The 27,128-nt window shown below is 38.9% G+C and overlaps 2 protein-coding genes across 2 annotated transcripts in view; one reads left to right on the top strand and one right to left on the bottom strand.

Annotated features, from left to right (window-relative positions):
- Positions 1-27,128, bottom strand: part of Naaladl2 (N-acetylated alpha-linked acidic dipeptidase like 2) — an 865,055-nt gene that overhangs the window by 640,320 nt on the left and 197,607 nt on the right. The gene's annotated exons all lie outside the window — the stretch shown is intronic.
- Positions 10,547-16,971, top strand: LOC131912785 (prohibitin 1-like). Its single transcript, XM_059265064.1, has 2 exons — positions 10,547-10,556; positions 16,005-16,971. Exons 1-2 carry the CDS (start codon positions 10,547-10,549, stop codon positions 16,826-16,828), a joined length of 834 nt encoding a protein of 277 aa, XP_059121047.1. The 3' UTR covers positions 16,829-16,971.

Raw genomic sequence — 27,128 nt, forward strand, 5'->3', positions numbered from 1 at the left:
CATATACTTTAAAAGCAAAATACAACTAACAGTGAAAGAAAATTCAGGAGATGATCATTTTGAAGACTATGGCAAAAGACCATGGGTCATTTTTAAGATACTCTGTTTCAAAACAGCTAGTCATTAATGTACTAACAATGTTAAGAACCAGGACAATAGCAGCTATGGGCTTCCTGGAAAACTTTCAGCATTTAAGTCTTCATATTTTCATACTAACATCTTTATTTCTCAATGAGAAACTTCATTTCCTTTTCATTGACAAAACAGGCCTCACAATAAACTCACTGCAGTTTATATATTATATATGAAAACTCAGGAGAGAAAAATTCTGTTAAATATTGTGAATATCTAAGGAAGTTATTCAGGTGCATTTAAATCATATTTACAAATTTTTAATGTGGTCAGAATTTTCTCTACTTTTGTATCAGTGACTAATGCAGGAAATGGGTTGTTATTTCATACCCATATTGTTTTAAAATTGTGGTTTATCTTTATTTTTATAAGAATTAGTAATAAAATAAATTTCATATTAACTTTTGCTTGCTAGATTAGAGCCAAATTAACAAATGTTACAAGGAAGATGAGCAGTATTTGTGTTGTGAAAGAAAAACCCAAACCAACAAAGGTATAAACACACAATTTCATGCAGGCCAAGAATCTGCATATGAGGCAAGTAGGAATAAGAAGAGAGTGAAATCAGAGATCACTTCCTAAATATAACACCAGCAGCTCAGACACTGAGAGAAACAATCAATCAATGGGACCTCTTGAAACTGAGAAGCTTTTGTAGCGCAAAGGATATGGTCAACAAGGCAAAACAACAGCTTACAGAATGGGAAAAGGTCTTCACCAACCTCACATCTGACAGAGGACTGATATCCAGAATATATAAGAAACTCAAGAAATTAGACATCAAAATGCCCAACAGTCCAATTAAGAAATGGGCTATAGAACTAAACAGAGAATTCTCAACTCAAATGGCTGAAAGACATTTAAGGAATTGCTCAACATCCCTAATTATCAGGGAAATGCAAATCAAAACGACTCTGAGATACCACCTTACACCTGTCAGAATGGCTAAGATCAAAAACACTGAAGACACCTTATGCTGGAGAGGATGTGGAGCTAGGGGAACTCTCCTCTACTACTGGTGGGAATGCAAGCTTGTACAACCACTTTGGAAATCAATATGTTGCTTTCTTAGAAAATTGGGAATCAATTTCCCCCAAGATCCAGCTATACCACTCTTGGGCATATACCCAAGGAATGCTCAACCACACCACAAGAGCACTTGTTCAGCTATGTTCGTATCAGCATTGTTTGTAATAGCCAGAACCTGGAAACAACCTAGATGCCCTTCAACTGAAGAATGGATAAATAAAATGTGGTACATATACACAATGGAATACTACTCAGCAGAGAAAAACAATGACATCATGAGGTTTGCAGGCAAATGGATGGATCTAGAAAAAATCATCCTGAGTGAGGTAACCCAGACTCAGAAAGACAAACATGGTATGTACTCACTCATAGGAGGATACTAGATGTAAAACAAAGGATGACTGGATTGCTACTCACAACACCAGGGAGGCTACCTGGAAAACAGGACCCCAAGAAAGACACGGGGATCACCCAATGATGGAGAAATGGATAAGATCTACATGAACAGCCTGGACATGAGTGGGGGTAATGAAGGGTGAGGGTCGAGGGAAAGAGAGCTTAGGGGAGCAGGAGATCCCAGCTAGATCAGGAACAGAGAGGGAGGACAAGGAATAGGAGACCATGGTAAATGAAGACCACATGAGAATAGGAAGAAGCAAAGTGCTAGAGAGGCCCACAGAAATCCACAAAGATGCCCCCACAATAGACTGCTGGCAATGGTCGAGATACAGCCCGAACTGACCTACTCTGGTGAAAGGATGGCCAAATACCCTAATTGTTGTGCTAGATACCCCATCCAATGACTGAGGGAACCAGATGCAGAATTCCACGGCCAGGCCCCGGGTGAAGCTCCGGGAGTCCAAATGGCGAGAAAGAGGAGGGATTGTATGAGTGAGAATTGTTGAGACCAAGGTTGGATAAAGCACAGGGACAAATAGCCAAACGAATGGAAACACATGAACTATGAACCAATGGCTGAGGGGCCCCCAAATGGATCAGGCCCTCTGAATAGGTGAGACAGTTGATTGGCTTGATCTGTTTGGGAGGCATCCAGACAGTGGGACCGGGTCCTGTGCTCAGTGCATGAGTTGGCTGTTTGAAACCTGGAGCTTATGCAGGGACGCTTGGCTCAGCCTGGGTGGAGGGGACTAGACCTGCCTGGACTGAGTCTACCAGGTTGATCTCAATCCTCGGGGGAGTCTTTGCCCTGGGAAATGGGGGGTGTGCTGGGGAGAAGGGGAGGGGGGTGGAAGGGGGGAGAACAAGGGAATCCATGGCTGATATGTAGAATTAAATTATATTGTAAAATAAAATAAAATTAAATTAAAAAAAAGAAGAGAGTAAAATCATAACAAAATGCATGATATCCTTTTGGGGGATGATAAATTAGAATGAAACCTTCTAACAATCTCCAAAGGAAGTGGACATTCATGAGTGTACAAATGTATTCTAGTTGAGTTCAGCATGTATGATTACCTTTGCAGCCCTTTCCCGGTGTCAGGTCCTCAGAAGCTTAGAATCATCTAGTTCAGGTTTCACTGTCCTGACTGCAGAGTAGTATTGGCTGAAAGACAGCTAAGTGTAGATCCTGTTCTTCCACCAACACAACTAATTCAGATGTTGCAGTACTTCATGAAATTTATGGGTTGAGAACCAGTAATCTGTTCCAAATTCCATTTTATGGACAACAAAATAGGTCTGAAGAAATTTAAATTTCCCTGAAATTAGTTGGTAAGAAGCCTACGGAACAATATGTAAGGCTTCTTGTTCCCTAAATGGAACATGTAGCTGGCCTTTAATGTCTATTACTACTCTTGAATTTGGACTCGATTTTCCATTTGAATTCTAAGCCGTTCTTTTGATAGTCAAATATTCTGTCTTCCTTTTACTTTACCCCCTCCCCTTTCTGGTATCGCCTGAAGACAAGCTATATTTACTCCAAGATTTTGAAGTATACTTGGAATCCAGTAGTTGTCAGTCAATACAGCACATCTCCTCCACAAATGCACCAAATATCTAGCTCTGGGCCAGTGTTTGCTCCTCCTGTTTGTTGATTCAAAAGTTAGTGATATCCATGCAAGACTGAGTACCATAAAGCACAGTGTTCTTGCTTTTCGCTTGAAAGGGAGAAAGTATTTCTCATTCTGAAAAAGAATACTTGGTTTCATTACCGGATTTGCCCATAAGAACAACACCATTTATGCTCTGTGCTGACCACTCAGCTATGACATATAGAGCAGATGAGTCAACAAGAAGCTGAACGCTCCTTGCAGAAAATAGACACACAATGGCAAACCAAATAGTGAGGAAAGACTTGGACATCAATGAAAATCAAAAGATTTGAGCAGAAAACATTTTTATTCCACAAATTTCTTTAAAAATCTACAAAGTGATATAGGACATTCTATAATGTTTTGACTTTTGAGGTAGGGTGTTAGGCCAAACTGCCTATTTTAATTTTTCAGAATTAGATTTGTATTAATCAAATGAACAACATTTTGAAAATCTGTGATGGAATGTATTCCACATGCCAATCAAATCCAATGTCTTGTGTTATTTAGGTATCTTAATCAACTCCTGAAATTGCATCAAATTGTATTTGTCCCAAATGGTTGAAACTGAGAAATCTACATCACCTCCTGTTTACACACGTGGGGAATAAAATCATTTTAATAGTTCACAAATTTAAGAAGGCCACAATTTCCTGAACATCTTCAATTACAGTCATGGTTATGTGGGCATACACATAGTAAACAGCAGCAGCTGGTCCTGATCAGAGTGAGAACCACCTATCTTTTATGATAAGAAGACAAATCCAGTGGCTTATTTGATAGTTTTACACATGCACACATATCAAACATTAATGAAACACTCTCGTCACTCAATGTCTATAATATGTCAGGATACTTATAAACATGATTTTGCTATAGTAAGTCTGACTGGTACTATGTTTCCTTTTTACATACGATAAGCAAGTTCTTGGCTCACTCAAGATATGTACAGGATACAAACAAACTGGAGTTCAAAACTGAACAAAGATTTTATTCTAATCTAGTTTTCACCACTTGCCAACACTGTTTTTTTTGCACTTCCTGCTTGTGCTACATCTAGGTGTATACAGTCTCTTAATATCTGCCCATAGAGAAATGAGATGGTCAAGCTGGAACAGGGACAGAGTGGGAGGAAAGGGAGGAAGATACCATGATAGATGAGGACATCATGGGTATAGGAAAAGGCAGGGTGCTGGGGAGGCTCTCAGGAATCCACAGGGTTGACCCCACCTTGGTCTATTGGCAGTGGTCCAGAGAGTGCCTGGACCAGTCTACTCTGGTGACCAGCCTAGCAAATCACCTAGCTGTCATCATAGAGCCTTTGTCCAGTGACATATGGAGGCAGATGCAGAGATCCACGGTCAGGTGCCAGGTTGAGCTTCGGGAATCCAATTGATGAGAGAGAGGAGAGATATTGCAGGTGAGGGACGTTGAGATCATGATGGGAGTACGTGCAGAGATGATCGGCCACACTGGTGGAAGCCCATGAACTGTGGACTGGTGGCTGTAGGCCTTCTGGACATGGAACACAGTTGTTTGGCTCGAACTGTTTGGGGGCACCCAGGCAGGGGGATCGGGATCTGTCCCTGGTCTATGGGCAGGCTTCTGGAATCCGGTGCCTGTGGTGTGACACCTTGCACAGCCTTGGTGCAGTGGGAAGGGGCTTGGACCTGCCTAGGCTCAGTGTGCTGGGCTCTGCTGACTCCCTATGGGAGACCTCGATTTGGGGGATGTGGGGATGCAGGGTGGCTTGGAAAAGAGGGCTGAGGGGTTGGAGGAGAGAGGAGGGGGGTCTGTGGATAGCATGAGGAGTGAGTAGAAAATTTCTTAATAAAGAAAAAAATAAATAAAAAAGAAAACACTGGTATGATAGGAACAATTAAAAAAAAAAGTCAAAGAAAAAAAATCTGCCCATAGAGACCATTGATGGCTCAGGGCAACTGGATGGACATGGTTTCTGAGCCATTATGTCTTTTTGTTTTAATGATCTAGTTTCACAGTATAATAATAATTATTATTGCTATTATTAAGAAAGGTTCTCACTGTATCCTAAAGTCTAATTATGTAGCTCAGACTGGCTGCCAACTCTTTATGTACCCTGTGCTCTCCTGTCTCTGCTTTCTGAGTGCCAAGAATGCAAGCATATGCCACAAACCTAACATCAAGAATTCTCTCTCTCTCTCTCTCTCTCTCTCTCTCTCTCTCTCTCTCTCTCTCTCACACACACACACACACACACACACACACACACACACACACACACACATTTTGTAAGTAAGAGAAACACTTAGGCAGAAATGTGCTCATTATTTTAGAAAAATTATTTTTCAATGATGAGGAAACCGATGGAGAGCATGGAACAGGACAGGAAAAAGAGGGATTGAGGAAAGGTATCTGGAAGGGTAGGAGGGAGAGGAGTGTGGTAGTGACATTGGCTCTGTAAGATAATGATATTTTATTATGACCATCACAAAAGAACTCTTTAACTCTTCTATGTTGAACCCACATATGTGTGTTCTAACACTTTAGCCTAAAACCTTCATCTTTTCACCTGAATACACTAAATGTAAAGAGCATAGCTTCTGTTTCCTGCAGGCTAGCTGTATCTAAGTGTGTGATACACACAGTCATGTCTGATTCTGGCAGACTAGCTGTGTCTTAGTATGTGATACAGTCACCTGAGAAGTTTTAAGTTCTGAATGCTGGGGGAGATCTAGTTCCAGAGAACATCTGGCTAGCATTTTAGAAGAATATGAATACACACCTTTTTTTATACTTCATCATTAGGTGTTACTTTAAATTATCATAAAAGGCTGCTTTAAAATATTTATTACACAAGATTCTAGTGACCATATTGTATGTAATTCAATATATACTAATTACACAATTCATCTTCAAATGATGAACATTATTCATACAAAAAATATTGATAATATCTTCATAGATGTAGGAGAAATATTTATTGAATGTTTAGTCTGAAGACAGGAACATGGAATCTATTGTGCATCAGAAGGAGGTTTGTGTCTTTATTTTTATTATTTTTTTACTGTTTGACAATTTCATACATGTATATAACTAATTTTAGTTGCATTCACTCCACAGTGTCTTTTTTCATTTATGATCTACTAAAATATTTTACTTATGTTTAAGAAATGCTTCAAAATGCTGAAGAAGTAATCATGTCTGACAACCAATTAAATTAAAAACAAATTCTTAGCCTGACAGTCTAAGTGACAGTACCTCAGAGTCACCTGCTATAATCCTGTGAGCTTGTCTGAATTCAGTCTTTCCCTTAAAATGTTTTAACAGCGGGGTGGTGGTGGCACACGCCTTTAATCCCAGTACTCGGGAGGCAGAGCCAGGCGGATCTCTGTGAGTTCAAGGCCAGCCTGGGCTACCAAGTGAGTTCTAGGAGAGGCGCAAAGCTACACAGAGAAACCCTGTCTCGAAAAACCAAAAAAAAAAAAAAAATGTTTTAACAAATATTAATCTGCCTAGTTTTTCCCCTTAGAGCCTCAGTTTTGATGTTCTTTATTTGAACCTCTCGAGAAAATGTTTCTCACCAGGCATGATGGCACACAGCCTTATTCTCAGCGCTCAGGAGGCACAGGCAGGAGGATATCTATGAGTTGAAGGCCTGTCTGGTCTACATAGTGAAGTTCAGGACAGGGAGGACTACATAGAAAAACCCTGTCTCAAAAATTTAAAAAAAAAAGGAAGGAAGGAAGGAAGGAAGGAAGGAAGGAAGGAAGGAAGGAAGAGGGGTTTAAATGAAAGAAAATGATTCCTAAGATGGTTCTCAAAACTGAGTACACTCTACTGCTACTTAGCCTGTGAAAAGAAGCCAGTACTCCTAGTGAATCTCCAGTGGCTCTGATCATCGTGTTTGGGTGAGGCACAATGTTCTGCGTCTCTTAAAGGCTTCTCCAGTAATCTACTGCACAAGCATGGGAACACTGCCTAGGTATTCCATACTTAGCTCATTACTATCCAGGGAAATATACACTACTTGTTAAAACAGTGTAATTAGTAATACACACGATTTAGCAAGGTATATCAGAAGGCAAATAAAAAAGATGTCATGAATGGAAATGGAAACACAAAACATTCACTATGCCTCAAACATAATGACCTCATTCATAATGTAAAACTGTAATCAATCTACTCTCCTATGCTGAAGGTTCCCTTGCTTAACACACAGTAAGCTATGTTTGTCCTGTCACTTTGAAACAGAGCATCAGAGCAAATCATGATAAGTAGAGAAGAAGGAGTCAAAGGGGGCAGTTGCAGTGGCTATTGCAGAGTGGACACTTGCTAGCTAAAGAGCCCTGTGGAGATTTTCAGTTTGCAGCATATGTTGTACTGTTCTGGGGAGTTTTGAAAAGAGATGCTGATTCTCAGGCTCTGCTGCCCCAGAGATGAAGTTCAGGCATCCACTGTTTTGTCACCTCTATTGGAATGGAGGATGCCTGACTCAAGTGTGCTTGAATAATCTCGGAAGTCATGAGTTTTCAGTCAGCCATAGCTTCCCTGAGATAACAAACCCCGAGACACACCAGTGCTTTCTCACACCTCTTCACCTGCATGATCTGCCTTCCCTTAGACATGATCCAAGCTTGATCTTAATCACTGTAAATTTATTTTAATTGTTTAAAGTTCCAGTATTTTGGCACACACTGTACTGTAAAACACTACAGTTTCTCTCCCTTACACACTTTTATTGAAGCTTTTATTGTAGGCAGTAATGCACTGATCTGTATTTGGTTGAATCCATCTTCATTTCACATATCCTCACAGCTGAGGTATTAAGAGACATCATACATTATTCCTCACATGCAAGAAAAAAACACAGCAAACATGACAATAGTTGTCAAGCTCCTCTTTCTTCCCAACTGTTCACATGCAACACAGAGGCTTAACAACATATGGCACTGGGCAGTGGTGGCGCACGCCTTTAATCCCAGCTCTTGGGAGGCAGAGGCAGGCGGATCTATGTGAGTTCAAGGCCAGCCTGGTCTACAAATCAAGTTCCAGGAAAGGCTCCAAAGCTACACAGAGAAACCCTGTCTCGAAAAAACAAACAAACAAACAAGCAAAACCAATATATGCCATTAACATCCTATGTTTTATGTGACACTTATGTACTACAACTGTTGTAAATATTTTACAAGTAATAATTCATTTCATTCTACTAGTCCAGTGACAAATAGCGTTTTCACTTAATGTATACATGAGAAATGAAAGGCACAGGGAGACAAAATAAATTCCTATAGGTTACCTAGCAACAACATATCAGATTATCTATCCTTTAAAATTTGAAAATCTGAGCTCTTAGGAGCTTTTTTTTTTCTCTCTAGAACAGTGGTTCTCAACTTTCCTAATACTGTAATTCTTTAATATAGTTCCTCATGTTGTGGTGATCCCCAACCATAAAATTATACCATTGATACTTCATAACTGTAATTTTACTAGTGTTGTGAATCATAATGTAAATATCTGATATGCAGGGTATCTGATATGCTATCTCCTAAGGGGTCATGGCTCACAGGTTGAAAACTGCTTCTCTAGAAGCATTGTGTTTTCCTGAGAAGAGAGGTGCCTTACCGTTCCCATAACTAATATGTGTCCATGGTTCAGTGCAGAGACACAACGAAGATGAAATTTGGGCTTATACAATTTCTGTTGATAAAAGTGCCAGAAACCATGTTGAAATCACTAAAGACAGGCATTAGGTCTCAAAGAAAAATACTATCTGCCTGAGGGATCACCTGTGATCTATCAGCTGGAAAAAGAAGGCATGTCAGAGGCTTGTTCCAAGAAAGGATAACTTTGGGAAACACAAAGCTAATTCCTCAAAGAAGTTAACCTAAATTAAATGGATAGTTCTGTTTGTTGAGAACAGAAATGTGAACTAATGACCCCTTCCCATTCCATAATTGTAGGAAAAGCCTGTTTTTTCCTTTATTGTTGTTCTTTTCTTTTCTTTTCTTTTCTTTTCTTTCTTTCTTTCATTCTTTCTTTCTTTTATTTTTTGCCAGTTTAATATAAGCTACAGCCACCTGGAAGAGGAAACCTCAATTACAAAAATGACTCCATAATGATCTAAATGTGAAAGAATTTTAACTTAAGACCAACACACTTATTCCTTACATTACTTCCAAAGAAAGATTGTTATATGAGGCCAGGATAGATGGCTCAGCCATCAAGAGCACTTGACACTCTTTCAGAGAACCCAGTTTGATTCCCAGCTCTCACATGATGGCTCACAACCATCCATAACTCTTTAGGGGCTCCAACACTTTCTTCTGATCTCTTTGAGAACTAGACATTCATATGACATTGTAGTTGGAAGTTTTCCTGTGTCCTGCCCGGTCACACAGCTGCTCAGACCCAATTAAACACACAGAGGCTTATATTACTTATAAACTGTATGGTCTATGGTAGGCCTCTTGCTAGCTAGTTCTTATATCTTAAAGTAACACATTTCTATTAATCTATGTTTTACCATATGTTTCATGGCTTTACCAGTCTGTTGGCATGTTGGTTCTCCTTCACTGTCAGCTGGTGTCTCTCCCCTTCTTCCTGTCTTTCTGTTTGGATTTCCCACCTGCCTCTATGCTACTTTGCCATAGGCCAAATGACTTTGTTTATCAACCAATCAGAGAAACACATATTCACAGCATACAGAAAGACATCACCCATCACACACACACACACACACACATACACACACACACACACACACACATACACACACACACTCAAAATCTGCACACACAGAAAAGTAAGTCTAAAAGAAATTTTAAAATAAAAGTAATATATGAAGTGACAATTTCTTATTTCAATTTAGAATGCAAACAAACACATTTCTAAGCATTCAAAGGTAAAGATATCTAAACTAAAACACAGCTACAGTACTTCTGGGGGTTGAGTGTTAAGAAGTCAGTGCAGGGCTGACCCAGGGAACCTGTAGTAGAATGGCATTAACACTGTGGCCTTGTGTTAAGCAAGGAACCTTTATATGGTTCTGAGTAAGGGAGGATACTGAGTGGGAGTACCACATTAGATAGAAGGACTGTCTCCAACACTGATAAACCCAGGAGGAAACAGAATATCTTCTCAATTTTTTCCCTATGAGCATAAAAAGATGGACACTGAAAATGGGGAAACCTTTTGTAGTGGATACTGTTCTAGTCTCCTTAACAAAATATGTAAATGATGCACTTTGGGGAGGATTTACTTTGGTTCATAATTTCGAGACTTGGAAATCATGCCAGCATCCAGAGTGGTTATAATGGGTTTGCTTACACCTCATCATAATCACAAAGTAGAACATGCAGTTGGGTAAGTAGAGAGAAAGGGAAGATCTGGAAGAAACTGAGAAAGGAGAAAGAATATGATGAAAATATAGTGTATGAAAAAATTTAAATAAATCTAAAAGATCATGTTAGATTAAGTCAAAGAAGAACAAGACAACAAAGAAAGAGAAGAAGAGGAGGAGGAGGGGGAGAAAGAGGGGACAGAAGAGTGTCCACCGGGAAGCAGGCCTGAGCTATGATCCAAGGTCCTAGTGGCCTATTTGCATCACCTGACTATCCTAAGGGTTCCACTAGCAACTGGGAAGGAGGATATTTCAGTCTCCAACTTTTGAGATAAGGGGTAATTCAGGAAGAAAAGAGATCTTCAAGAGGTTAGGAGATGTCTACTGCTAAGTGTTACTAAGATTTGCCAATTTTTAAACAATAGCCTGAAAATTCAAAAAATTGCACACACCTCAAGCTTGGAAAAGAACTTCATAATTGTGAATATCTATATCTATCTATCTATCTATCTATCTATCTATCTATCTATCTATCTATCTATCTATATCTATATATATATATCATATAGCTTGCCTGGGAATTGTCTATAATTTCTTCTCAAAGAGACAAGACTTGAAATCTTATTTGTAAGTATTAACATTTGACCTAAGGATGGGCCAGAGACGTAGATCAGTCAGTTGTGTGCTTGCCTAGCATTCATAAAGTATTGTATTTACTCCCCAGCACTGCATGAGAGGGTGTTATGGCACATGCCTGTAACCAAAGCACTTGGCAGTAGATGCAAGAGGATCAGATCATCTAGGTAATTTTTCAATAGTGAGTTCCAGGCTAGTCTGAGCTACAGTGTGAAAAACAGTCTCAAAATAAAATCCAATAACAGGCTGTACTGAATAGTTTTATGTCAACTTTACATAAGCAAAAGTCATCTGAGAGTAAGGAATTTCAGTTAAGAAAATGCCTCTGTAAGATTTGGTTATAGAAAAGCCTATAAGGCATTTCCTTAATTAGCAATTGATGATGGGGGGTGCCATCCCTGGGCTGGTGTCCCTGAGTTCTGTAAGAAAGGAGGTTGAACAAGCCATTGGGAGTAAACCAGTAAGCAGCACTCCTCCATGGCCTCTGTACCAGCTCCTGCCTCCAGGATCCTGCCCTCACTGCTTTTGATAATCAACTGTTACATGGAAGTGTGAGCAAAATCAACTCTTTCTTCCTCATGTTGGTTTTGGTTTTTCATCACAGCAATAGCAACTTGAACTAAGTCCCAGGAGATCACTGACTGCATGCCACTGGAATGATTAATGACTATCTAAATTATTTTTTAAACTATCACTAAACCCCTGTTTCAGTGCATCAGTTTTCTTCAATCACTCCCAGAAATTTTATTCCAACATTTCATCATGCTGTGAGCAATACAATACTAATTTCTCACATTTCTTTGCAGAAGAGAGCCATCCAAAGCATTCCTACTCTCTATTAATAATATTTTTATGGTTCAAATCGAATAACAAATGTAGAATTAGCTAACCTCAGTGGGATATCCCAATAAAGACATAAACAATTTAATTATATGATCTTAGAAATCTTGATGAAGGCTGAGATATGTGTTACAGACACCTAAATATTTTTATAACTTTATATCATCATTTTGATGAAAAACTTATGGAGTACTGCTGAAAACTTCATATACTTTAATCATATGAGGAAAACTTTAATTAAAGAAAACTCTCTCAAAACATTACCCAGTTAACATAAAGCATTATAAACAAGTATCTGGGGAACGGCAAGATGGCTTAGCAGGTTAAATCTCTTTCTGCCAAGATCAGTGGCCTGAGTGTGCTCTCTAGGCCCCACATGATGAGAGAATTCCTCCTTAATCTTGTCCTTTGCCCTTCACATTTGAGTTATGTCATATTCATACACACACACACACACACACACACACACACACACACACGCACGCACATACACACAAAAACACACACGACACACAAACACACACATAAAGAGCAAGAGAGAGAGAGGATGAATAGGTAGATAAGTAAATTGATAGATTGTAGCTAGAGTTTTCCTGCCTGGCCCACGGTCAGGGCAAATCTCTCTTACTTACCAGCAGGAAGTATAGGCAGGACAAGGAGGAGAATAAAGCTGGGAAGTGGAAGGCTGAGAGAGAGACACTGCCAGCCGCCACGATGACAAACAGCATGTGAAGATGCCGGTAAGCCACGAGCCATGTGGCAAGGTATAGATTTATAGAAATGGATTAATTTAAGCTGTAAGAACAGTTAGCAAGAAGCCTGCCACGGCCATACAGTTTGTAACCAATATAAGTCTCTGTGTTTACTTGGTCGGGTCTGAGCGGCTGTGGGACTGGCAGGTGAGAGAGATTTGTCTTGACTGTGGGCCAGGCAGGAAAACTCTAGCTACAATAGATAATGTAGGTGCAGCTATAGATAAGGAAGATCTGATTCCTAAGAAGAATAGAATTTCTAGAGTCAATAATAACAATATCCATTAATAATAAAATGATTTGGAAAATTTGTTTGATACTAACTTTGTTCTGTTTTTCTCATGTTAATTGTCTGTAACATAAAACTAGTAATGTTTGCTATTTTATTGTTATTAATTTTTATTATTTGTTATTACTATGATTTAATCCATGTGCTTTATTGTATGATATAGAAATACCCTAGTTTCAGGTAAGGAGAGTTACTTAAGAAACTTCTCTGTTCTGAAAAAGCTGTTGTACCAAAAGTTTTGCGATTCTCACATCTACATAGTACAGCAGTCTGTGTATAGGTATAGATATGTCTAGTCACATTATATGTTTTGGTATTGATTTAATCACTAAATTTGAATTGTATATGATGCTCAGTCAAGAACATATGGATATTTCTAGTGTGGAAATAGACTGATAGTCAGATTCTATTAATCTTATGACATTTTGTTTATTTTTTTTAAAACAAATTCAATGCTTTGAACATTTTATATATTTATGAAACCCTCAACAATAAAATTCTAACAAATAAATGAGATTGAACAAATAAATCCAGCACCCCAAATTTTTCCCATGTTATAGAATAAAAAACAGGTTGCTTATTGCATAAAAAGCTACTAATGAGACAAACTATACTTCCCAGAAGTACCAGGTGTATAGCTATGCCAGTTCACTACAGAGTGGTAGACCACCAGCATCTAAAGTGACAGGAACTTGACATTCAATGTGGCTCAATTCTTCAAAGCCCAGTTTTGCCCACTGTTGCTCTCAGGACAAAAGCTAAGTTTGAGAAGCATCCTGAGTGCATAGAGATTCTTACTGCCTCCAGGGTATCCATGCTGTGATATATACAAGAAGGTAAAACTCCTGGTGGAGAGCCCAAGTGCTCAGACTGTGGGAGTATATTCTTTTTAAAAGTATGATTCATTGTTTAAACATGTTTTGAATTTTGATTCCATCTGGTAGAACTTTCTTTCCCCTTCAGGCACATCCTCCACCACTAATTACAGGTTTCTATTTAGAGCTTCACTCATCCTCTTTACCTCCTTTACTCTGGAGGCATTTGAATACCTAACTTCTGTGACTAACCTGTGAACTACAGGAAGGCAGTGATTGCATCCATTTCAGTCACTGTTGTGTATTTGGCACTTACTAGAATACCCTGCACATTGTAGGCTATCATTAACATTTGATGAAACAAAGAATATAAAAATCAATGCATGAAAATCTCGTATTCGGACTCTCAGCTTGAGCAGCAAAGGGAAGTAAAATGTGAACATGCCCACCCTAGTCATGATTATATCTCTTTACAAACTGCTCCATTAATTGCAATAATACAATGCAACAGTATTCAAATGAAGACAGACTATCTAACCTGGTTATTATGGGACCAAATCATAAATGTCAGTTTCTGAGTGTTAGAGGGAAAGGTTCCCCCAAAACCTCTAGATCATTATTTTTATGGGTGCACATGGCATATGAAATATCGCTCTAAAAGTCAAAGAACAGATAGATTCACTGGCAGCTGTCACATCTCTTAATAATCATCGTTCTAAGAGAGAAAGAAAAAAAGATAGAAAAGGAGAATTCACAACAGCTGAGATAAACAAAGCTAATCCCAAATCCTTTCATTGGTACAAAATCTGACAGACTTATTTGTGAGCGTTTCCAGGACAGAGTGTGAAATCAAGAGGGGTTTTTGTCATCAGCTTTTCTTGGTAACAGGCTAGCCTATGAATTTTTGTCACCTAGTTCAAGGCTTGTTGGACAGGCACTTGTAAACAACAAGACATTTTCATCACATCTTCTATGCTCTTTTGGAACATTTTGATAGCTTAAAACCACTTGATGATCCCCACACTCAATGTTACACATGATCTAGAAGTTTCATCTGTAGAACTGAGAAAGCATATGCTCTCAGAGAAGCACAAATGCTCACCATGTTCAGATACCTGAAGTAGTAGCGTGATAATAACTGCACAACAACGTCTCCCTTCTCTCAAAACCATTATGGCTCTCCAGAAGTCAGCAGCTGTCCTGCCAGATGTTTCTGTCAAACATGTAAGCAATGGGTTTGAACACTGTGCAAGCCTGGCTGGCATCCAACATTCTTTTAATGCCTCAGCAGAAGTAGGTGGCTTCTGGAGTACATGATTTTAAGTACCATGCCACATTAATCCTATTCCATCAAAGCTAAACATTTTTCACCAATAATGGGTTGTATATTAATTCAGGATCAAGCCACTACTTTAGTATTGACAGACACGAGTGTTGACAAAACTAGTGTTGACAATTTTATAGTGATGTTTAAAATGGAATGAATACAAATTCCAATATTTAATGATACTATTAAAAATGGAAAACTAATTATAAAGGAAAAATGTGTTACTGTTTTATTCACAAATTAATGACATCATGATATCAATGCACTAAACCAAATTATTTATAGGAAAGGTAATAAAATATTATTTCTTAAAAATAATTTAAAGTTAGTTTATTGGCTAAGTAGTAAAACATGTTAGTTAGCATCAGCCGGGTGACAGTGGTGCACACCTTTAATCCCAGCACTCAGGAGTCAGAGCCGGGCCGATCTCTGTGAGTTCAAGGCCAGCCTGGTCTGCAGAGCGAGATCCAGGACAGGCACCAAAACTACACAAAGAAACCCTGTCTCAAAGAAACCAAAAAAAAAAAAAAAAGTTAGGATCATTATACAGTCAACATTACACAGACATTACAGTTTTCGTGATCAGATAGGGTGAGTAATTAATTTGGGGCAGTTCTTAAATTTGTGGTGTGAAAGGAACTTTTGTTCAATTAAACAGTGATAGTTTATTCAACTTAAAACATTTTTGTTTTGAGTGAATTAGAAGTTGACAACCACACAACTAATAAATATAAAGTATTAATGTTTCATTAAAAATTAAAAATGTATGTGGAGGTCAGAGTGGAAGCAGGTGTGAGTGGGTGCACCAGAAGGAATCATTGTTGCCAAAGTGTTTGAGTCCATCGGAAAGTTCGGCCTAACGCTAGCGGTTGCGGGAGGCGTGGTGAACTCTGCCTTACATAATGTGGATGCTGGGCACAGAGCTGTCATCTTTGACCGATTCCGTGGAGTGCAGGACATTGTGGTAGGGGAAGGGACTCACTTTCTCATCCCTTGGGTACAGAAACCCATTATTTTTGACTGCCGCTCGCGACCCCGGAATGTACCAGTCATCACTGGTAGCAAAGATCTGCAGAATGTCAACATCACACTATGCATCCTCTTCCGGCCGGTAGCCAGCCAGCTTCTTCGTATCTGTACCAGCATCGGTGAGGACTATGATGAGCGGGTGCTGCCGTCTATCACCACAGAGATCCTCAAGTCAGTAGTGGTTCGCTTTGATGCTAGAGAACTGATCACACAGCGAGAGCTGGTCTCGAGGCAGGTGAGCGATGACCTCACAGAGAGAGCAGCAACGTTTGGGCTCATCCTGGATGACGTGTCCCTGACACATCTGACCTTCGGGAAGGAGTTCACAGAGGCAGTGGAAGCCAAACAGGTGGCTCAGCAGGAAGCAGAGAGGGCCAGATTTGTGGTGGAAAAGGCTGAACAGCAGAAGAAGGCAGCCATCATCTCTGCTGAGGGTGACTCCAAGGCAGCCAAGCTGATAGCCAACTCACTGGCCACCGCAGGTGATGGCCTGATCGAGCTGCGCAAGCTGGAGGCTGCTGAGGACATTGCTTACCAGCTCTCCCGCTCTCGGAACATCACCTACCTGCCAGCCGGGCAGTCGGTGCTCCTCCAGCTTCCCCAGTGAGGCCTCCCCTGCTTGCACCTTCTCGGGCCAACCAGGCCAGGGCCTCCATCATTCTGAATACACTTTCCTTCTGCCCCACCCCAGAAATCACTGTGAAATTTTATTATTGGCTTAACATGAAGGAAATAAAAGCAAAATCACTCAGATCTCGAATTATCAAAACAAAAAAATTAAAAACGTATGTCCTTTCTTTAAGTTAAAATCTACTTCAGTAGATATTAGTTGAACACTTTTGAGATGATGTTATAGAAAAATAGCATATAGGATTTGCTCATAAAGATATTCAAAACCTAAACAATTTGAGAACAATAGGAAAATGAAGTCTTCCATTGTAGAGTGAACAGACAACTTACAGATGGAAGAAAATATCTCAAATTATTCACCTGAAAAATAGCTAATGTCCCGAATGCACAAGGGACCAGAAGATAAGTAACAACAAGAAACTAAATAATTTGGTTTAAAAAATGATCAAGCAACCTAAACAGACATTTCTCAAGTCAGAACATAGAAATGGCCTAAAAGTCTATAAGTGATTGCTCAATGTAACTAACCATTGCAGATGCACATATCAAGCCATAATGCACTATCATATCATTCAACTAAGAATGATTAATATTAAAATGATAAAAGTTGACAGCTCATGGTTAGTATGTAGAGAACATACTTCACACAATGTGATGTAGGGATATCAACTTGCACAATAGGCATAGATAAAAGAATGTGGTTCACACAACACTAAACAAAGAACTACTATACTAACAGCAACCCCAAGGAAATAACGTCATCCCACTGAAGAGACACCTGCATTCCATGACCAATGCAGCACTGATCACAAAGCAGACACAGGAAGCCTTGGTGCCTGGCAACTGATGACTCGTTTGCCATTCAGTAGATATAGGAAAACACATAATGATGGAACACAATAAGTTGGAGCAATGTTTTGTTTGTTTGTTTGTTTGTTTTTTGAGACAGGGTTTTTCTGTGTAGTTTTGGTGCCTGTCCTCGATCTCACTCTGTAGACCAGGCTGGCCTTGAACTCACAAAGATCTGCCTGCCTCTGCCTCCTGAGTGCTGGGATTAAAGGCGTGCGCCACTACCACCCAGCAAGTTGAAGTATTTTTATATCATTATATTCAATTTGCCTCCAGTGTTTGAGGCAAGTCATTCTGAAATTGTTTCCACACACCACACATTGTTAGTAATATATGCTGCAATATTCTGCTGCATAAATTAAAAAAAATTCTTCTGAACTTCAATTGATCTATTGTGCATAACCTTCCCAATTTCTCTTCTGCTTAATTACTTTAGGTGATCAGTCACAGATTGCATGCCACACAAGAGCACACTGGAGTGTGGGACAGGAAAATCTCACACAACAGCATATAAAACAAATTTCGGTTGTTCATTTTTCTATCAAAAGTGTGAAGCAGAGTGGTGTGACACATCTGATGCTTACTTGAGCCTATTCAACATTGTTTTCAAAGAGCCTTCCTTGGTTACTAAGTAGAATAAAGGGATGCTTCACAATCTAACAGCTCCTGAAGCCAATTTTAGTGGAATTGAATTTGTTTCTCTATGATGATTATTTAGGATTCAACAGATATACAAGGATGAAATGCAAAATGCAAGACAATTTACAGTAATAAGCCTGCAGAGACAGTTCAACTGGCAAGATTTCTCACTATCCTATGAGGATTATGAATACTACTTATGACCAAATACAGTGTGTCACATTTCTACAAGGAGAATTCTGAATAAGGGGAAAACACAGAATTACATTAATCTAATCTGTATGCTACAAAAGCATGTATAAACCACTTTTGTATCTGCAGGAGTCAGTCTGTGTTTGATTCTGAAGACATGTCTGAAATTTTTAAGTAAAATTTTCATTAATATAAACTTCAAAAACTTCAAAATCCTTTGAACTTATAGGAAGAGTGTTCCAGAACATCTTACAAAGCTTTAAGTATTGTAAGTATAAGAGCAAATGCTAGTCACTCTTGCCAAGTAATTAAATTTATCCAAAATTAGTAGGAAATGTAGATTTTTATAATAATAATAATAATAACAATAAAGCTAAACATTATAGCATAATAAACTAATACACAATTTAATATTTACGTAGCCAACAAATTTACCAAGAATTGAGCAAATACCTAACTTTATCTCCTGGTTTCCTTACAGTTTTATTTTTGAGACTGAACACATGCATATATACAACTTACTTTCATTCTATTTTATCTCTTGCTCTCCAACCTCAAACACTGTTAACATTGTTAGTTCAGAAGCTAACCTACTGTTATGGTTAGGATCTGAAATGTTCCTCATGGCTTGGTTTCCAGGGAACTGACATTCATATTTAGGCTCTAGGGGGAGTGATTGATTAGCTTATGAGGGCTTTATCCAAGTTGGTTGATTTACCTATTGATGGATACATAATACTATTAAGAGGTGGTAGAAATTTTTGGAAGTGGAAGTAGCTCACTGGGGATGTGCTTTGGAAAGGTTTAACTTTTCTTCACCCATCCTTACTTACACTTTCTGTTTCCTGGATGCTATTAGGGAAGCAGCTTCATTTCAAAGTGCATCTCAGAGATCAAGTTCTGCACCCACAAGCCCGTGACTGACAGAACCAAGACACCAGTGAAAGAAATACAACCTGACACCAGACAATCTTTCTGACTGTAAGTTGAGTTTGTTAGGGCATTTTATTTTCTAATGACAAAAATTAACTCAAGAATTTATTGAAAGTTTTTGACATCAAAATATGTAATTTTATATTTACCAAAATGCTACTATTATGGAAGAATGCTGAGAAATTCATGCTCTCTAATCTAATTAGAGGGATAATAAGTATTTAAGAAAAAGTAAATCCAGATTGCTAAATAATATATTACCAAACCAATCTCAGATACTGTACTGGAGATGAAGAGACACTGATTTAAGGACATCTTTGAAACATGGTGCGTGTTGACTAGGAAAAAAAGGCTAATAACTCAATAGAGATATAGGGCCAAAGGAGAATACCTCTCCTACTGGCAATGCTCGGTACCCTCCAAGGGCCTTTCCAAAGAGGAGATGAGTTATGAATTTGCAGCTTTAACTGTAGATGACTGCTTGGGAGGGACAGTCACTTTTCTTTGGTGATGTGGTCAGCAGTAGGTTGTCCATTCCCCAGTAGATGACCCCATATGGACATATGAATTGTACTGATTGGACACCGAGGGCTACAAATTAACAAAAAATGATATGAATGTGAGAGAGGAGATGTGTTGGAGGCAAGCTACCAGAGAAGTTGCAGCACTAGAGTGAGGTTGGATAGGATCAAGATACATTGCATGTATCTATGAAATTTTCAAAGAAAAACTTAAAAGATTATGTAAATATTAATAACTAGTTAGCCAGGCAGTGGTGGCACACATCCTTAATTGAGAGGCAAAGGCAGGTGGATCTCTGAGTTCCAGGACAGCCAGGGCAACACAAATAAACTCTGTTTTAAAAAAATAAACCAACTATATAAATATAATAAAAAAATTAAAAAGTGAAACAATTGACAAGTAGTCATGGTTGCTGAGAGATGGAGAATTAATTTCCTCCAGGGAAGAGCTCCCCAATGGGAAATTTGATCTTAAGTGGTTTGCCATGGACATGTACATATGAGCAAATTAATTCAACTTGGTAGGCTACACACACACACACACACACACACACACACACACACACACACACACACACACGTATATACACCAATAACAATTAAAGAAGACACCATCATGAATTTTCAAGGGTGGGGAATACAGGATGAGTTTGAGAGAAATGGGCGTGATATAGTGATATAGGTACAGCGCTCATACACAAAACTTAAAAAAAATTAATTGGCCTTCCTGGCACCATTAGGATGGGTTAGGTGAAGGACAGTCTTGTGGTGCAAGGCAGCTGGACACCATTATAGTGAGCAAATATATGGTGGGGTATGGGGGAGAGAGAGAGGGAGAGAGAGAGGGAGGGAGGGAGGCAGGCAGAATGGTTCATGTCCTGTAGACAGGTAGATCGGAAGAGGCAAAGGTGGTGAGGGACAGGCTGATGTGGGTGACCTGCTTGCCACCAGGGGTCATGGTGACATCCTGGCCTGGGTTGCTTGTGACGGCCATGTTTAAGTCCTTGGCCCTGTGGCAGCAGTAGTCTGTATTGATATCCATGGCTCCTATTACCACCAAAGGCCATGAGGATGCTCAGGATTTGGGACTCCACATGTGGCCAAATTGGTGCCCAAGGGCCATGCCACCACAGGGACCCTCCCAATCTGAGTGGCCTGCATTGTCACCAGGGATCATGGAGATGTCTAGGCACAAACTGTAGCCTAGAGCCACATCAGGGACCATGATGCTACCAAAGCCAGGGGCTTTGTTGATATCTGTAGCTTTTGTTACCTCCAAAGGGTGTGCAAATGCCTAGGAGCTAGGCTGACACTGGAAGCCATATTGCTGCCTGAGGGTCGTGCTGCTTCCAGGACCATACAGATTGCGATGGCCTGAACTGCCACCCAGGACCATGGTAACATTCAGGCCTGAGCTGTGGCCAGGGGCCATGTCTGGGTCTATGGCTATACTGTGGCCAAAGTATGTGTTGATGTCCATGGCTCCTATTACCATTGATGGCTGTGTGACTGCCTAGAGTCTGAGCTGCCTCCTGGGGTCATGTTGGAATCCAGGGACCATTCTACTGCTGGGCCCATGCTGATCTGTGAAGTCTGTGCTGCCACCCAGGGCCATGGAGATATCTGAGCCCAAATTGCTGCTGCTGGGCATGTCTGGGTCCATGCTCCTGCTACAGCTGGGGTCTGTGTTGATGTCCATCACCAATGTTACCACAGGGGCCCATATGAACCATGTGTTGGACAATGTGTTAAAGTACAAGAACCTTGTTGATCTGGTCCCACCCCTTACTGCCCTCTGCTTCACCAGAGAGCAGACTCTGCCACTTGCGTGCCCTGGGATAGCAGACCCCATGATCCCTGCATGGGAGAACTGATTGCCCTCATAAGAGAGCTACTGCCCCACTTTGCCCCACCCCCACCCCCACACTTGGGAAAGATGCTCCACCTCTCACCATGGGCCTGGGAGAGTTGGCTCCACCCCTCACCTGAGGGGGTTGGTCCCAGCAGTCCAGAATAACCAAATCAGCCACTACCCAGGCACACACTCAGGTCTTTGAGTGGGCACTCCCTAAAATCTACCCCATCTGTGACCTGCTGGAGTGGGTGAAGAGACTGGCCCTGTGGAACCACACCGGCAAAATCTCCATGATTCTGGGCAACAGCAGGATATCCAAGAGCAGATTCTATAAGGGTTCAGTGTTGATGGAGTACCAGAATCCAGAAGCCTTGAAACTGACCAACAACAGATTACACAATAAACATTTGCAAGTAAAGGTGTTTGGACAGAAGAGTATACTACATGATACACAATGCCACTAAGATGAATGAAGAGACAATGAAGAAGTGGGAAAGATGGAGGATCAAAGTGGGGTTTTTATTTGTTTGCTTGTTTCTTCACTAATATTCTTACTTTTTTCACTGTTTTAATTTTATTTTTATTATTTCTTTGTTTTCTTTTGGGGGAAATGCTACAAGAGTGATGGATGGATATACAAGAACTGGGAAATGACTGGGATTAGGGTATAAGATGTGAAATTACAAAGTAATCAAAAAAACTTACGTTTAAAAATAATTAAAATTTGATATGCACAGTAAAGTAATATATCCAATAAGAGAAGAAGAAAGTAGTGAATAAATATGGAGGTATTTTTGAAAACAAAGACATTTATTACCAGTAGGAAAATGAAAAAATATGTTGTTGAAAACATAATCTTGTATGCAGTAAGAAATAATAGGTGGAGATGTAAAAAAAAAAATCTTAAAAATTACAGGAAATCTGAAAACACAGCAGCCAAGTTAAAGATTAGCACCGAAGACAACTGATACCAGAACTGGCCATGAAGAAAACTCAAATATGAGGCCTGAGAATAAGTCTAAGGGATTCTTTAAAATTACTGGGGGGAAACGAATGAAATTAACTGCACTCAAAATTCCCTCTGTGCCCTGATAAGGAGGAAACATTTACTAAGAACCATAGGAACCACAGGGACTGGAAGCCGCGATCTATAGATCATGCAGGGAAAAATTCCTGCTTACTCTTCCTGTTTTCTCAATGCAAAGAGATTTGGTATTGACTCTGCATCACTTGCATAATCAGAAACACATACACACACACACACATACAGACTTACACACACGCTCAGCTTGGCATATATGTACATAAATATAATTTCTATATGTGACCTGCTGGAGTGGGTGAAGAGACTGGCCCTGTGGAACCACACCGGCAGAATCTCCATGATTCTTGGCATATTTATGCCCAGTTGAACATGGTGTGTGTGTGTGTGTGTGTGTGTGTGTGTGTGTGTGTGTGTGTGTGTTTCATACATTGGTAGATTCATGTTTTAACACCCAGTTTCTACTTGGTGGTCAGTTACAAATTGGAGTCTTTTTAAAGCTTCTCCCTTCACCTTAAATGAATGAACATTAACCTACACACCTTTGATGACTCTTTCTGTTTCTTCTTTCCACTATATACCTGTATAAATTCCATGAAGTGGAATATAGAATCAATTCTATCTTGAAAGAGCATGGTATTCTGGATTATTCTTGCTTTATATTCTCAAAAAAAAAAAAAACCAAAATAGCTGTATTGCTTTATTAAAAACTCCAGAGAAAATGAAGTAGAAGGATATGAAAAGTTAGCCCCAGTCTCATTTCATTTTTCTTTGAAATGATTTCATACTTTAATTATTAGTAAAAGTTCTTCCTTGCATATTCACTTAGTATTGCCTAATAAAAGTTCAGGATATCTTCCTTTAATTATATTTTCATGGTGACATTGATTTTTTTTCTACAACAATGTATTTTCTGTAGAAAGCCAGGATGGTTACTGAGGGTGAGAGGCACAGACTTTGCCTAGTATATCAAATCCAGTTTGATTACTCACATAACTTCTGCTCTACCCCTCATGACAGGCTTCTGTCGATGCCACTTCATTTACTCACATGTGCACTTCTCACATGTCTCCCTTACCACACAATCAGCCTTAGAGAAATAGTACATCACTACAGGATTAATCTCACTAGTCTTATTATTGTTACTCCCATATGTATTTTTTTGTTCTGCTCTTGACCCAACTACAAAGGGCATGAAAATAATTTGCAATGCATAATATTTTAAAGAAATGTTTTCCACTATAAAGAAATGGAAGCTGAAACCAATCCAATCTTCAAATATGAAAACAGATATAATTTGATGGTATCGTCTACTCTTTGCTTCAACTGAAAACAGGATTAGAGGTAATGAATTTAAATTATAGAAAGTACGAGTGAGGCTAGAATTGAACAAACTTTCTGAATGTGAATAGTGAAATATAAGATGATATCAAAGAAGATACAGCAATCACACACACAGCATTTGAAAGAATGTAGATGGAGAACTATCTGTGTGAATAGCAGAGGCACAGGAAATAAATGACCTCTTCTAGGCTTATGATTGCATGTTCCCATCTTTATCTGATAATGGGGGCTTTTGCATTTCTATGAAAGATCAATTTGAGTATATAAAAAGAGTAGGAAAATATTTTCATAACACACATTTCAAAATAGAAAACAGTCCAAACTTCTTTCTCACAATGTATCACTTCATTAGGTATTAAATAAATAGCCAATATCAAATTTTATTGTTTATTGTTATCAAAACAGGGACAAATTTTAAAAGGAAAAACATGTAATGACTTTTAATTATATGAATTAGTCTGAGTTTAAATTTCAATTCTTCCTAAATATCAGACAAATGTCTTTTTCAAAATATTTGCTTGAGAAATCCAATTTTCACTAAGAGACATTCTTGTCAAGTAGCCTTGATTATAAAAAGCCAAGATTTGTTTTTGTTTTTAACATACCAGTACACAGAAATGACAGAGAAAAATATTTAACGGCAGCATAACATAAGTAAATACTACTAAATACCTACTTATGGAACCTTTGAAAAATATTAAAACAGGAAGGCAGAAAGAGGACTGACTTTCATATATTAAAAGGTTAAAAAAATCTCTTCTAAACCTGAGTTGCCTTTAGTTGATAAGATTATCCTGTGTAATACTTTTAGAAACAAAATACAAACATAATACATAATGCTAATTTATATCTGTAAAATCCAAAACTACTTAGAAAACTGAAAACTTTTAGTAAGTTGGCACAAAACTGATTTCATGACAAAATTTCAGGTTTTTTAAATTAATAATTTGATCTAAGGAGATGTGTTAGCTTAAAAAATATTAACTTACTTTGTTATTTTCATGCCCACAATTGCACTTGTTTTTCATAAATCAACATAACATGGCAATCTAAAATTATAAAATATCTGGACTCAACACATATGTGATCCCAAAAGTTTCGAGTCAGAAATTTTGGTTCTTGATTTCTAGCTCATTTTCTTGGCTTTCAGTGGCTCTTTTCAGCATCCATTCACTGGTGGCCTTTGTCTACAAATACCTGTAACCATTCTTTTAGGACAGATACCATGGCAGTATGCCCAGTTACCCTTTTTGTTGCATCTCAGTGTATCAGTTTTCTCTGTTTTCTGCCACTTACTTTTTGTTCTTTTGTGTATCCTGAAACTCCCTTCGCTATTCACAACCAGCTAAGTCCTCTAGGTATGGTACTTTTTCCTATTGGCACACCTTTATTCCATGTGGAGAAATGTAGAAAACTGTTTTCTGATCGAGACACATTAATAAAGTACTAAGCACTTTACAATTAAATTTTACTTGTATAGTGTTTTGTCTGAACAAATGCCTATACACACATAATAGCCCACTGAGGCCAGAAAAGGGTGTTGAGTATCAGAACTGGAGTTATGGACAGTTTTGAGATACCACATGGGTACTGAGAATCGAACCAAGGACCTCTGCAGGAGATACTAGTGCATAGCGCTTATTATAGAAGTAATTATTTATAAGGCTAAAAATGTAGCAATATGTGACTTACACAACAATGCAGAGGGTTAAATAAGTCATGAGACACTGTTATATGACATCCGAAAGGATTACCAAAAGCAAGCGCAGCACTCTCAGAAATCATCTTCATTTATATCATTAATGATATTAAATTTAGGATAAACTGGTGAGATACTGATGGATACATACTCTCATTTCTGTGAGGAAGGGCACACATGCCACTGCACACACATGGAAGTCAGAGGACAACTTTATGGAGTTGGTTCTCTCCTTCCACCAGCGCATCAGTTCCAAGAGTTGAACTTGGGCTGCCAGCTTGCAAGCAAGCACCTTTGCCCGAGGAGCCATCTTGCTGGCCCAGATAGAATGGTTTAAATAGCCTGCATACTTGTTTAGGGGAAACATCAATATACTGATTGTAGTAGGACTATTGATGGTATCTTTTGTTTTCCATACTCATTCATCTTTACTACTGTCCCTTATGGGAAAATATTATCTAATGGTAGTTAATTTTCTTTAAGTAATAAGACTTTTACAAAATCGAGATGATTTTGGATTGAACTTGGGGTCATGAAGAGCTACAGAAGTGTACTATGCTATATCTCCAGACCCTAAGGGGAACTAAACTTTATGATAAAGATCTTCAGTAGTCTTGTCATATTGCAAAGTCAATTTCAATGATTTCTATTACCTTCACTGAACACAATCTGAATTGCAGTTTACAGAGTAAATTCTATAAGTAAGCATTGACGTTTGTCTACCAACAAAGTACCTATACTTTACAAATAATATTCAATCATCAAGAATTCCTTTAAGTGTCATAAAGCTGATTTGATGAATCATTTTAAACAAACATCCTCACTTGTGTTCTAGTGTTGATTTATGCAATCATACCATTGCTGTGGCCTATGACTGCCAGGACTGGCAGTCACATTGGTTTCTTCAAAAAGTAGGGATCTGATAACTAGCATTGCCTTGTATCTGTTAGATCTTTAGCTGATAATAGACTTTAAAATAGTTGGTCATATTTAAAAAGTAGCCTTGTTTCAGAGAAATTCTCATTTAGGCTGCTCAGGAAAAGACACACAAAAGAGCCTGCGTTATTATTCTCTTCAGGGAAGTGGATCAAGCCGTGCATCATAATGTCAGCTGCCACCTGCATCTTCAGCGTAACTTTAACCCTTTCCTCCTGGGTAAAATCAAAGATCATCACTGTTGACATTGACACTAGACATGTCGAT

This window comes from Peromyscus eremicus, chromosome 6 (genome assembly GCF_949786415.1).
Source record: "Peromyscus eremicus chromosome 6, PerEre_H2_v1, whole genome shotgun sequence".
Taxonomy (NCBI): domain Eukaryota; kingdom Metazoa; phylum Chordata; class Mammalia; order Rodentia; family Cricetidae; genus Peromyscus; species Peromyscus eremicus.